This window comes from Pagrus pagrus, assembly GCF_965226575.1.
Source record: "Pagrus pagrus genome assembly, chromosome: 18".
Taxonomy (NCBI): Eukaryota; Metazoa; Chordata; class Actinopteri; order Spariformes; family Sparidae; genus Pagrus; species Pagrus pagrus.
Genome location: NC_140202.1, coordinates 24,186,823 through 24,201,290, shown reverse-complemented (window position 1 = coordinate 24,201,290; position 14,468 = coordinate 24,186,823). Strand labels below are relative to the sequence as shown.

Genomic DNA, 14,468 nt, shown 5'->3' with positions numbered 1-14,468 from the left:
TGGAGTAAAAGCTAAGTACAAGACAAGCGTGCATGTTGTCAGCTGTAAGCGATGCTTCTACTCTACAGTGTCAGTAGCAGCTGCCAGGGACACACAGCCATGATCACACTGATATAATCTCATGAACAGAGAGCCTAATTCCCACTCTACACTGAGCCAGGCTGCCTCAGACTGACTGAATAGTTATGATAACAGAAGACAGTCTTATTTTTTATTTTTTTTACAGTACCTTCATGTTGTGAACCATTCAGTTGGTAATACATCCTCAGTGTCAAGCATCTCTGCATGGACAGAATCCTTTCTTGTCCTGCCTGATTATTGTTTGCCTGGCAGAGCTAAAGTAGGCCTGCTCTTGACTAAGTGGAACAACAGCAGAGTGCGTGGGCTTTTACAGTGCTCCCAGGTGACCAACACAGGCCAATGAAGCCAAGCACCTACAGCGCAGTATTGCCAAAGGTATCATCTGTCCTAAGATCACCTTAAGTACTCCATCACTCATGAGAATTGCAGATGCTTTAGTGGTTTGATGCTGTGCGTGGTGTTTGTTGCTGGGGATATCCACGTTTAATTGGCACTTAGCCGCTAGTACTACATCAGGCCTAATTAAATCAGTTGACTTGGACGTAATGACTCAATAATGGGGAGCTGTTTTACGTAAGGATTTCATGCTTGTCAGAGTTAGTATATCCAAACCTGACCTACATACGTACGTCTTATTACACAAAGTGAGCCGTCTAGCTGAGTTCAGGACTCTAGACAGCTCCTTAATAGCTAGTTGATTTGAGATTGAGCAGCTGGAATATCAAAACAGACTTGAAGTTATCTATTACAAATTTGGGCCGGGTTTTGAACGTCAGAACTTTCGTGTCTGTATTACAGAGTTTCATAAACTGCCCAAACACTAGCAGGTAATGCTTTGTCGTGATTTGAAGTCTTGTTTCCTTATTTTTGAATCAGATAGTTGATATGTTACTTGTTTCTGAGGCTTTCAGTCAGCAGGTGGAGTTGCTCAGCTTTAGAAGCAAACAAGTTGGACCTGGTGTTGTTGCTGCTTGTGTTTAGACAACATTCAACATTTGAGAACTTTGGTTTATGTTGGTTACACCATATTGTCTTGTTATCAGGACCAAAATGCAGCTTTTGTCACTAGTAATGAAAAATTGCAGGTAATATCTAGTCCTAGATGCCCCTTGTGGGAACAAAAACACATGACTTCCTTTGCAGCAGAGGACTTTTCCTGGGTTGGACCCGTTTGGCTTCAGAATAGAAAAAGCAAAACCTTTAGTTAAGGAAAAAGCCTGATTTACTACTCTGCAAAAACATTTTTACCGTAACCTTTACCATCCACTGTTCTGCTTGTGGAACAGCGGCACTATTTTTAGGACTATTGGGGAGATAAATACAATTCTGATATCAATATATTGGCTCATATGCTTATATATACTGTATATATATATATATATATATATATATATATATATGTAAACTTACTATTGCTTACAGAAACTTAAAATCTCACCTCCAGTTCTCGCTGTAGAATAGAAAACCTGTGTTGTTGACCACATCTCCCCACTCATCCAGACTCGTTTAACCTTCTGCTCCTGCGTTTTTTTTCTCACTGCAACGTGTTACCACAGCAAGTTGTTGCACCGAGCTAATCTCCATTTTGATTACTTGTACATACCCATGAGATCATGTGAAAGGGATCACGTGTGAACCCAGCACGGTTTTTAATAAAAATGTATTAAATTGAACATGTTGTGTGTCCAAATCGCATCCAAATTTGCTTTCTTGGGTCCTCAGCAACAAAGTGTAAAGCAGATCGGATAAACTCTTGAATATGTGAATGACATAAAGACCGACAGACAGACAGATAGAAAAACAACTAGAGAGTCCTTGCTTTATAGTTAGATAAACTGCTCCAAGCATTTTTTTTCTCCCTTTTTATTGTATAAAAATGAAAACTTTCTCATATCTGTGCATATCACACAACATACAGTATATGCTAATATTGGCTAACTGATATATTAGTCAAGCTCTGTGGAGTACTCTGTAAAGTTACATGTATTAAGAAAGATTAGACAGATTAGACTCTTGTCTTCATTTTCACAAAAATATGCAGGCACAGTTCACTACTGAAACCTTCAAAATACAGTATATTGTCTCCAGGTGGGTGTCTGTTGGAGGGTTTAAAATATTATTTAACACTATTTAAATGATACGGTTAATTACAAGAATAATGTTTTTGGTTTTAATTTGTCCTCATTGACATACAAATTTGAGTACCTTGTTTTGTTTGGGACTAGCCATAAATAATTATGAACATTAATTGTAGCATTTCTAAAAGCTCATTGTTTTCCTTGCACGCAAGCTGTCAACATCGTTTTAACGGTCCTACTTGTAACCTTTTACTGTTTTGACGTAAAAGGTTGGGGGGGGGGATCCATTTTCACCCAAATAGCTTTTCTGGGCCAGTTCCACCAGCAGCGTATAAAGCAGTAATAATAGAAACACAAGCTCAGGACTATTTTTAGTCTATCAGAAAAGCTTTTAGTTTGCCGGTGGTCTTGACAGTATAAAAGGATTTTTTCTGCAGGAGATGATAAGCTATCAAGTACCAGACTCATTCACTATTGTGTGTTATATTGAGAGGAGTGGAGTAGTGGTCCAATAGAAAAACAGAGTGGTCGAAGCTGAAGTCGTCCATACAGGACAAAAATGGATATGCTTTAGAGCTTTTACATGATACTGTGTGTGCAGTGGGAATCCCTGGGTGGGTGTGTCTGCTTTGTCGTCACAATAGCATCGACACAGAGAGAGGGAGAGCAGGTGGTAGATGTCACCGGCCTCAGCATTAATTATTAAGATTTGTTGCACCATGGTGAGCTTTGTGTGGCAGGCTTTTAATCCTGTCTGTTTAATGAATGGGCCTGTGGGGGACTCCATTTGATTTCACAGCCAACATTTTCAAAAACAAAAACAAAAAAATTGAAATGGATTTGTTTCATGATTGTCTTGGACACTGAGCTGTAATCACTTTCATAGAAGATTAGACAAATCTTATTGACAAACACAGGCCCACAAACACACAGGCACACACATAGGATAATGCAGCCAGGGCTGTGACATCACCGCCCCCTTCGTGCTGATTGGTGGAGCCATGCTTCTAGCTGATCTCTCTCCAGCCTCAGACGGCACGATGATACAGCGAGCAGGCAGTGCAGCGGGGGGCTGTGCACATCCACACAGGCATGGCTCCTCTGGATGGGAAAAACACAGGAAGATGGAAGGACGGGATTGCAAATGACCCTTTCTGCTAGAGTTCTCTCCTCTGCCGCCTGTGTGCGTGTGTGTCTGTGCGTTTGTGCGTGTCAGTGTGTCTGTGTGTGAGAGTGTCAGGGAGGAGGGGACGTTTTCATCACAGCCTCCAGCAGCTTTTGCTTTCACCAGGGAAACCAGGCAGCCAGATCTGTTTTTTTTGCTTCCTGCTGGAAAGAAAAAGGAAAAAAGGACGGCCGTGTGATTTTTTCTTTTTGTGCCATTTTGTTTTTTCCACTGTGGATGTTATCTTCACTCATACATATATGTGCGGTGGAACTCATGACAGGCGAAGGGAGCGAGCAGGAGAGTGGGTTGTAGAATGGCTCACTATAAGGATGTATCTGTCAGGAAGACTTCTTTAAATCTGGTGACGGGATTTTTTCAGTATCTCCGTGGTAAGTAGGGCAGCAGCAGCCTTCATCCCTCATCTGTGTGCACATACACAGCTAATCTGGGATATAAATGGAAATATAACATATGCTAATGGTTTGTGGGTGAATCCCTGCTACATGCACTAGTTACAGTGTAATGCTACACAAACAGCTGTAAGTGTACTGCATCTGCGTGTGTGTTTATGTGTGCTATGCTTCAGTGGGCATCCCCTGTGCATCAGTGATGAAGCATTTGCCTGTGGGTCAACACAACGTCTTTGCTCCCTGTATAGTGTTCGCAGTGCTTCCTTCAACACGTGACCGCTGTCTATATCTCTAAGGGTGGATGTTTAAAAATGGCCACTCTGTGCAGTGTGCTGCACTAGCCTACCGGCATGCGTGACAGGGTGTTAGAAATCAGTTCTCGACGCAACGACAGCACCCACTAAGGCAAAGAAATCAGTTGTTTTGTTATCCGTGCTGCATAATGCATGAGGCAGCGTGGCTGAATATATTAATAGACCACAAAAGAGGCTGGGGGTGAGGTGACCTAAACAATCATGCATGTCATTACAGAACACAGAGGTGGCATGGGAGTTGTGCTGCCAGTGATTTTCTATCCACTCATTCTCTAATCTCCTCATATGACCTCTTTTTGAGAGCATTTCTCAGGAGTATCTATAATACTCGCACTAGCTTTGCACACATCTACGCAGGAGTCGTACTTTGTAACATGCTTGTTTCAGGGCTGCTGTGATGCTACTAGTGTCCCAGAGGCAGTGGAAAAAAAATGTAGTATGAGGTTGGATAAAGTAGGATTCTGGCTGTAGTGACGAAGTTATAGTAGGGGATTAAAGTTCAGGTTCACCCAGAAAGGAAAATTCAGTCATTATCTACTCACCCTCATGCAGATGGAAGGTCAGGTGAAGTTTCACAGTTTGTTGTTTCTCTTAAACAACTGAAGTAGGTTGTAGGCTTGGGTTATATCCAAAGTTTTAAATCACGACATTGTTCCGCTCAAATATCGCAATTGACAGTGTTATTGTCTATCAGCAAAGACGACGTGTAGTGTCATTCGAAATCCCTTGGCTCGCTATTTTCTCCCACAACATATACCCAAACTGGTGAGCTGGCATTCCTCTTAGAAACAAAGTCCTCCATGTCTGCTACATGCCGCTAAATCAGGCCAGTTGACCTGTAGTGACCTCTGCCAGCCCAGTCTTATTCCCACCTTGTCAAATATCGACATGCAAATATTGCGATATTCGATAATATCTAATATCGGCCCAAGCCTAGCAGATGGGGACTTGTTTTAAAAACATAATAAAACAACCTAAAAACAAGATAAGACACTTTTAGCTCAGCAGCTACAGTGAAGATTTCAGCTTTAAAAGGGTGTAAATAATGTCTTTTCAAATCAATTTGGGATCTTGGAGCTTCTGGAGACTTAGATTAACCCCTACTTAAGGTGGTTAGGACAATGCTGCAGCACTTTTGCTGCGAAACTCCAGAAATATTTTGTGAACTGCGAAACTTCAACCGCCTTTCCATCCATGAGTAGATATGACTGAATTTTCAGTTATGGGTGAACGTATCCTTTAATATTTTATGCATTTTATGTTTCTGTTGTAGACATAAATCCAACCATATCCATGTCTAGAATGACTTAACAGCCGCTTCTTTGAAAGAGCAAATCTTTAATGTTCTCCCCATTTGGTCGTGTGTCCTCTGTGAATATCACAAGCTCCTCGAGTCTCCAGTATGGTTAAAAATGTGGCGTCTATCATGTATTGACATGTGACATGTGTTTGTGCCTTTTAAATTTCAGATGAGCAAGAGGCGGTGCAGAAGAGAACCTTCACAAAATGGATAAATTCTCATTTAGCAAAGGTAAGTGTGAGTTTCCATCCATGCTCTCTGCTGCGTACATGGCTCCCGTAAATGACTTGACAGTGGGCATATTGTTGGATTATATAAGCTCATCACGCTCATGTGAAACATATCGTCGTGGCAATTAAACTGTTGGAAGTCGGCTGTTAAGCTACGCCGACCTTTATCGTCAGAGACTCGTGATGTTTTATTGCTCGTCATGATTGTTCAGCTTCTCCTCGGTCAGTGGTGTTTCAGGCTACTGACCCGTCATGCCTGTGGAGGGAACTTGCTGCACCAACGATGGCCCCTAATAGGAGAAGATAATTTAATTGAATTCATATGGTTCGCTGTAAAAAATGACGTCATTTACCTCACATTTGAAAACAAGTCATGTTTATCAGGACAGAGTTTGTTGATATTGACAGTCTGCTGGACCTAATAGTGGGGAAGGAACATGCTCACTGTACAGTACACATATGAGTCTTCTGTTTTACTGAGAGGCAAACTATTGAAAAGGTCATGCTGCTTGTTGCTTTGCAGGAAAGATGAGAGACATGACCGAGCTCGGAGGCATCTTTGCAGTCCAGAGCGTTTTAAAGACGCTTACTATTTGGATGAGCTTCTGTACCACTAGTGAAGTGTGCTATGTGGATTTGTCGTGTATGAGGTGTTTGTGTGTGTGTGTGTGTGTGTGTGTGTAGGTGTGTGCGTGGGTGTTTTGTTCTCTATGCGAGTGTGTGTATTTGTGGACGGGATTGGCAGGGACAGTGACGAGGTGTGCAGATGGAGAGCAAGGGGGTGAGGACAGTTCCCTGCAGGCAGTCGTCTGCTTCTAAGGCTCTTGCATGTAAATAACAAGGAGTGCACAATAAATAACACATGCTGTATTACATCACGCTGTGACCCTTAAATAACACAATGTATTAGATTATGCACGCTGCATTAAAGTGAGCCCTGAGACCATGAAATATAAGAAATTTAGCATTCCCTGAAGAAGTGTTGTGAGTTCAGAATAAGTCCTGAAAGGTCTGTGGTTACATGGACGATATTTCTTCAATCTGATTAAAATCATTCAGATTTGAGAACCGTAAAGCTTCCGTAAAGCTTCAAATCTGCCAGAATATAACAAGAAGAATAAGAAGTTTCCAGCCTTATTAAGAAAATGTAACTAATTTATTCACAACGCCTGTTAATACAGTTTTTAAGATGGACCCACATTTTCTCCCCGGGGACAATATTTACATTTCTGGTTCACTCGACTCCAGCTTTGTTAATCTTTTCCAACACTTGAACAAATCCTTGTTTTGAGCCTTTCAACCATCGAGGCATGAAACAATCCTAAATCTTTTAAGTCAATGTTGCATAGGTCAAAAAAGTTTTTTTCTGATTTAATACTTTGTTAATGCACAGCTTGTCAGATCATTGTATTTAGTCTCCAACAGTTAAGTTGGAATCTCTGATTAGAATGATTTTAATCAGGTTGAAGAAGTATTGTCCTACTGATGACACAGCATATTCATATGCTAGAGGGTTTAAGTCTGGACCGAGACATTTAGTTTGGAGGGGTCTTTTGTTGAGCCTGATATGCCCACATTCGATCAAATCTTGGCTTCTCAAACTTTAGAAGAATCTCAGTTATGTGGTGGGCCAACGCAGAGACACTCTGTTGTTCCATTCTTCATTATTCATGCACTGCACCCAAGCTCACTCAGTGTGCATACCAATAGGACTAATGTAGCATAAGCCATCATGAAAGAGCTCTCAAACTGTGATATTTACACTGTGGACCGCTGCTGTCTGAGCGCGCTTCAGAAGAGTTTACGGTGACTTTATGTGTCAGTGCACAAGCAGCGTCTTTCAGTAATTTGCAACAGTTTGGTGTGTGTGAATAAATGATGAGTATTGGCCTGAATGGGATCTCCTTTTTGTGGGTGAAAGTGAGATTATCTAAGTTTGAACTTCCTCCAGTTGTCACGCTTTCCCTTCAGCCTTTCCTGTCGGTTTCCTCTGATATCGTATCACTAAGCAGTTTTCCAGTGATTTTCTCAGTTTTCCACTGTGAGGTCTCATGTGACTCCGTCAGTCAGCAAATTTTCCAGGGTGTGAATGATTTCCAAATTACAGAAGCTATGTTTGCTTGATTGTACATATTAGTAGTTTAATAGAAAATTGGAGATTTATTTTTTGTTTTAATCTGGACAATATGAATAAAAATAGTTATACATTCTGATAGTGGAGTAGTATATTGAACTGAAAACTCTCAACACATAACTGTGTGTGCAGTCATACAATACTAATGGACCTTTAGCTTCAGTGGTAATTGAACAGCATGTTTTTTCTCTTTAGTACTTTTGTGACAGGAAGAAGCGAGGTGTCCATGTACAGAATAACAGGACAGACGCTCGCCTCTTCACACTGCTTCGCCCCAAATAGGCAGCCAACTGCATCCTGTCATGGAATATGTAGAGTTGTGAAATGACCTGTATATGGTGCCAAATAAAGAATTCCCATGCTGAGCTTTCCTTTTAATTAAAGCATCACTCGGCCGAATAGATACACATCTGTTTCGTTTACTTGTACGGTGATGCTTCTGTACACAGAAGGTTACAACACTGTCATTCATCTTGGTGATCGCGCAGCTCTGTAAATGTGTGGATATGATATCAGGAGACAGAACCCCATTAGGGTTAAATGAGTAGCATCGCCTCAGGACTGGGCACCAAGCCACTGCTGAGGAAAAGGCACCATCTTTTCAGCTGCAGGGAGGCTCTGTGGTTGTTGCTAACAAGCCTGTTTCTCACAAGCAGCATTTGGTTTCTCTTCATCCCTGCTAATGGCTTAGAATACCAATATCCTTTCACAGTATGCAAATTAACAATGTGACATTAATGGCTCTTTAAATGTGTGAGTTCACAACACTGAGTCATTTCCAATTTCAACAAGTTTTAGTTATGTTTCTGTGTTGATAAATCTGTGCTCTCTCTCCTTCAGTATAAACCACCACTCGAGGTTAACGACCTTTTTGAGGACATCAAAGATGGGGTGAAGCTCTTGGCTCTGTTGGAGGTGCTGTCTGGACAAAGACTGGTAAGTAGTAGGCTACTGATGAGAATGAGTATGTAAATCAAGGCATGCCTTTCCACCATGTACTTTTACGTGTGGATTCCCTTCATTATGTAACATCTTGTGGTTTAAGTTATTTCATTATTTAAGTTAGAAATCTGCAATCTGAGTCACGTTTCTTCTTCTGAGCGGTGCTGTTAATCAATGAAATACTTTGCAAAGCCATTTCTCTTCAGTTAAGCAGTAAAGATTTTGCCTGATAGTTATCTGCTTAGTTTAGTTTAAGGAGATCAGCAGACATGATGATGAATGCAGCCAGTTGATGTCACATAATTATTCAGTCGTAAAGCTTCAACATAGAACTTTCTTTTTTGGACTATTGTGGTGGCCCCTGTGGAAAAAGATGATGATGGTGTAGTGTTGTCAAAGATATCGAATATCGATTCTGATAATCGAACATGAATTCTGAATATCTGACACCGTTTCCAGACTACAGAGCAGCTTCTTTCCTTGTTGCTTATGTAGGTCAAACATCAGTTTTTTTGATAACGAGTTAAAAGTTTATTTACCTTGATACCTTTAATGTTGATGTGTAAGTTGACAAAATATATGTCTGTATATATCTTTTATATCCTTCTCCATATATCTTGAAAATTGAAACTTCTTACTCAACTTTGACAACACAATTGAATCAGGATGCACGCAAACCTAAATAAAGACCGTATTTATCTGTTCTGTCTTAAGAAATCCCAAGTTAAGATAAAATTGTTGTTGCTCACATTAAGTGTTGGATGACTGCACAGAAATTGCAGCGCCCTAATTTAGATCTGATCCTCCCCACTGTGTGATGCTGTTGGCTCACACACAAGCACTTGAACGGGCCCAGACTGCGATAGGGATTTAGTAAACAGACCTGTCTTGAAACAAACTGCCATGTCATCTGTAAAGCTGCTACTTGGCAGATGAGTCGGTTGCACGTCACGATGAGCACCGTCTGCACTGCTTACTGCTTTCAGGAGTGCTTCCCTGATGGATAATATGAGCCAAAAGAATTTACAGACACACATCTCATTGAAGTCAGTTCTGTCTCATGTTTACGAGCACAGGATTATATGTATTTCTTAAAGCAGCTTTGGCACTCGCTAATTAATCTATGTAAGAAAAGTCCAGCTAATACTTACTCTGCAGCTATCGTGATGATGTTGAGTGCTTATTACAGTGTACAAAATTACAATCCGCAGTTAATTTCTCAGCATGTTTCAAATTTATTATTAATGGTTTAATGAAAGTATCCTCAGCTTTGTCTGATTCTCAGTTTCTGCCCTCTCTGTCTTCAGCCACGTGAGCAAGGCCGCCAGCTGAAGAGGATCCACTGGGTCTCCAACATTGGTACTGCGCTCAAATTCCTCGAAGGCAGAAAGGTAAGCATTCAGTCATAACAGCAGTTTCACCTTTGACATGTCTATGCATTTCCATGCTTAATACCATACTAGAAAACAAAAGTGGCATGTTTTAAGGGGGAAGTTCTCCCAAAAATGAAAATTCAGTCCTTATCTGCTCACCCTTATGCCGTCGGAAAGTTGGATGAAGACTTGGATTATGCAGCAAGAGCTTCAGTTGTTTAAGAGAATGCTGCAACTCTTTTGCTGTGAAGCTCCAGAAATGTTGTCGGGACTACAAAACTTCACCTGACTTTCCATCGGCATGAGGACGAGTAGATAACAACTGAACTTAATTTTTGGGTGATGTCATCCTTTAGGATGTCAAGGCTATGATTAAGAACTCGATAATAAAAAGCTGTTGATTTATATGTATTAGTGCACATCAGGTGTCCCTGGCTGTACAACATGCACAATTTTCAGATGAGCAGCATATAAAAACTGGACTTCTTGATTACATAACCCATCTCTAAATCCTTGGCTTCATGAAGCCTGTGTCCCACTTTCATCTGGGTTCCCTGAGGACTGAGACTTACATTGTTGTGATCTCTCTCCCATCATGTTTGCCCTCAGTCTGTGTATCGAGGATCTCCGGTCAGTCGCCATTAAACGCCCTGTGTGATCCTATACTGTATGCATTCTTTTCATTTGATGCACGATAAGCAATGCTTGGATACAGCCATTCTGTTTCTATAAATGTAGTCATTACGCTTTTCTACTGACATGCATTCTGATGCATTTTGACTCAAACACTAGTTAATGATGAGTCTGGCTCCCTAGTTATGATGTGCTCAAATGTAGAGATATAAACATGGCAGAATGTGGCAGTTCTCTAATGCAAGTTCTGCAGTGCTGTGATATCTCTGCTTTTCCTTTAAAGCCTAGTTGAACACAATTATCTTTTCTTTTCTTTTATTCCTTCTGGTTCACTGTGGCTGTCTCTGCCTGGTTTGGCTATATTACAGTTCCTACCTTCATCAAAGCCCTGACTTTGATGACTAAGCAACAAAAGCTTGCCTTCTTTTGGAGAGAATTAACTTGAGGGGTTCTGTGGGCGCAAATGCAAAACAATTCTCATCTCCAGACTGTCTGCGTGTGACATGTTTCTCTGAATAATCCTCTGCTTTGCTTTGTTTCAGATCAAACTCGTTAACATTCATGCCACTGACATCGCAGATGGACGACCATCAATTGTCCTTGGGTTGATATGGACCGTTATCCTCTACTTCCAGGTAATACTTCATCTGATCCCTGGGAGTTTAATAACTGTATTCACTCAATGCTCTTATGAATAAATCCATTCTCAAACAGGAACAAATGTTTTTTTGCTTAGCATTTTGAAACGCTGTTGATCTCCGTTTTGTCTAAACTTTAAATAGTGTAATGTAACCATAGAACAGACATTACTGGATACAGTAAATGCAGATGCAAAGACATACTGCCATTTGCTTTTCATGTTGCTATGGTCACAATCAGTGATGGATTGCATTACTTTTGAAAATAACTCAGCCATTAAAAAGATGCAATTTAACTGCAGTGAAAAAGGTTGAATTATTTGATGTACATGAAAATAAACAGAAACAGAGGGACCTGACAGGTAGCACCTGCGTAGCGATTTGGCTGCTAATGCACAGTTTTAGCAGCTGCTTCAGTGAAAACAAGACAACATGGACTCATACAGCCGACAGTACATCATGTTTCAACATGCGACTGATGGACCACAGCCTGCCCTCTCTGCTCTGGCATCTTGCTAGCTGAGTCTGAAGGTGGCTGCATACTGCCTGCCAAGAAGCAGGAACAGGAACAGAAACAGGAACAGGGAAATATGGCGAAATTCTTACAGTATTGGCTTACCTATTTGAAATGTAACTTAATAATGGATTACTTGAATTGCAAAAGTAATTGGTTACTTATTACAACAAAAAAAGTTAATTACAAATGAGTTATCCCCAATGTTGGACACAATGCAAGCTCTCCTTCTCCTCTCGTTCTTGTTCTTCATGTAGATTGAGGAGTTAACAAGCAACCTGCCAGCCCTCCAGGCCCTGTCCAACAGCAACTCTTCAGTGGAGAGTATAGCCAGCTCTGAAACAGGAAGCCCCCCCATGAAGAGAAAGGTGGTCAACAAATTTCAGGGCAATGCCAAGAAGGCCCTGCTCAGATGGGTGCAGTGCACAGCTGCCAAGTAAGTCACTTTCAAATGCCCTTTTTTGGTATGTTTATAGATACATTTTCTATGTACTGTTTAAGATGCAGTTAACATTTGTGTTTTTCAGGTATCATGGAATTGAGGTGAAGGACTTTGGTCCCAGCTGGCGCGATGGTGTCGCCTTCCAGTCGGTGGTGCACGCCATCAGGCCAGACCTGGTGGACATGGAGGTGGTGCGGAGGAGGGGCAACAGGGAGAATTTGGAGGAAGCCTTTTCTCTTGCAGAAAATGAGCTGGGTATTCCCCGTCTGCTGGACCCAGAAGGTGCCCATGACCTTTTCCTGCTGCTATCCTTAAATATTCCAGTGTAGTAGACGATTCAGACAAGCTAGCATTGATTGTGTGACATGGTTAAGTATTTGGAAGTGTTTGCCAGTGTTTTAGACATTAATCAGCAAATATACAGTGTTATTGATTGATGGAATTGTGTTATATATGGATATTATATCCTCACAGTGACTTTATGTTGTCTTAGATTTTGGATATATAAAAATATCATGACATCTGATCTTGCCACCCAGTCCCAGCATTTATGAATTGCTTTTGATGAGATTTTAAAATATCTGGATACATCGTCCTTTGTGCATATCGCCCAGTCATTGTAGACGTTTTTGTGAACAAATTTGTGCTGAAAAGATCATTGAAATCCAGCAGAGGATTAAAATTCTGTGTCGTGGCTCTGTAGAAGTGAAGCAGTCTGCAGTAGCTCTGCAGTCCTGTCTTCACTGGCAGAGTCGTGATGCTTTATTGCGAGAAGAGCTGCACTCAAACGTCTCTGCTTTTACAGGAGCTTGACCCTGATTTCTCGAAACATCAGGCCGAGGTTGGAGATGAAAGTAGACATGTATAATTAGCTGTCAAGCCTGAGGAGATTTATCCCCTTGAGGTCGCAAAATGCTTTTTCTTTTTTTCTTTTTTTTTTATGTCATATTGACTTCATCCCCATCCCCCTTCAGCCCTTTATTTCTACAGGAATGAGATCATATTTTAAGTTTAGCACGGAGGTGATTTTTAGAGTTCTGAATCACTTTTGCTGCCTATGTTTAGATGTTTAGTTTCATCAGAAGTTTGTCAGATAATGTTTGTTTCGCTCTGTAGATGTGGATGTTGACAAGCCAGACGAGAAATCCATCATGACATATGTGGCTCAGTTTCTCAAGCACTACCCAAACCCCCACCACTCTGAGACTGATGGACAGCAGGATGAGGTACTTTTGTTTGGAAAATGTATGATTTTTTTATATGAAGTGATACATAAGGCTGGAGAAGAAATATTGCGTGTTGTTTGTTTTTGTTTCTTTTAGGTTGTATATATTGTTACCATCGACACAAATCACCTAGTGTATCATCATGTATAGAGAAAGACTCCATGCAGAGATCAAAACAACAGTATATGCTTGAAAAAACATGCTTTAAAGGTGCAATTTGTAAGATATGGCCAGATTTAAGTTTAAAACAATAAAAGGGAAAAACGAACTGTATGCGACAGGCAAGTACACGTACAGTTGCCTTTTTTGCTGACTGAACAGAAAAATTCAATCAGGCACCTTCTGAATTCACTTTTACTGAACTAAGACGCGCTGTAAAACACACCCAGTCTGGTGTCCAGCTGTGGTCACTGGGAGGCGGCCACATAGCTCCACAGCTAACTGAACTTATTAGCTAATGTTAGCTAGCCCCTGTAGTTTTGGAGCATCCTTTGTATTCTGGCTGTATTTGACAGATTACACCATTACGTGCTGCTGAGCTTAATTGTTTGTAATCGTTTATTTCTTTGCATGCAATTTTTCACAATTGTCATTTTATCACATGAAGTTCTCATGAATCAAAATAATCATGGCATGAACACAGTGAAAATAAAATCATCACAGTTCTGTTTTCCATCATCGGACTCATTTGATTTATCCATCTACATATTTTTTGTGCACATTAAGCTGCTTCTTGGCTCAATTCCAACTTTTGCACTGTCAGTGCCAGTCCTCCAGGTGAGAGATCAGGTCATAATGCTGCATGCCTTCTGTTTGGAGTGTACTCCCATCTCAACCTCGTCCCATTTCCCATCTTCTTTGCTTCTTTTTAATAATGCATCTAATGCATTCTGTGGTGTGTTTGCATCTCTTTGTGTGCCTTGCTGCTTTCCTGGATAGTTCGGTCCCCAAGATATAGAGCAAATGCTCGAGGTATGTTTCTCTA

General features: G+C 40.9%; 1 protein-coding gene across 8 annotated transcripts in view; it reads left to right on the top strand.

The window, feature by feature from the left end:
- The window catches only part of syne1b (spectrin repeat containing, nuclear envelope 1b), a gene marked incomplete at its 3' end in the record, with an annotated part of 81,667 nt that overhangs the window by 5,639 nt on the left and 61,560 nt on the right, over nucleotides 1-14,468 (top strand). For 3 of the 8 annotated variants that reach the window (XM_084382022.1, XM_084382021.1, XM_084382023.1), the window contains exons 1-9: nucleotides 3,205-3,716; nucleotides 5,521-5,582; nucleotides 8,556-8,651; nucleotides 9,965-10,048; nucleotides 11,206-11,298; nucleotides 12,073-12,251; nucleotides 12,343-12,539; nucleotides 13,374-13,483; nucleotides 14,423-14,455. In XM_084382022.1, the coding sequence (XP_084238148.1) occupies nucleotides 3,641-3,716; nucleotides 5,521-5,582; nucleotides 8,556-8,651; nucleotides 9,965-10,048; nucleotides 11,206-11,298; nucleotides 12,073-12,251; nucleotides 12,343-12,539; nucleotides 13,374-13,483; nucleotides 14,423-14,455 (930 nt within the window). In that variant the 5' untranslated portion in view covers nucleotides 3,205-3,640. Of the gene's footprint in view, nucleotides 1-3,204; nucleotides 3,717-5,520; nucleotides 5,583-8,555; nucleotides 8,652-9,964; nucleotides 10,049-11,205; nucleotides 11,299-12,072; nucleotides 12,252-12,342; nucleotides 12,540-13,373; nucleotides 13,484-14,422; nucleotides 14,456-14,468 lie in introns of those variants that run through there. The other 5 variants (XM_084382026.1, XM_084382028.1, XM_084382027.1 and 2 more) reach the window with 3 other exon arrangements.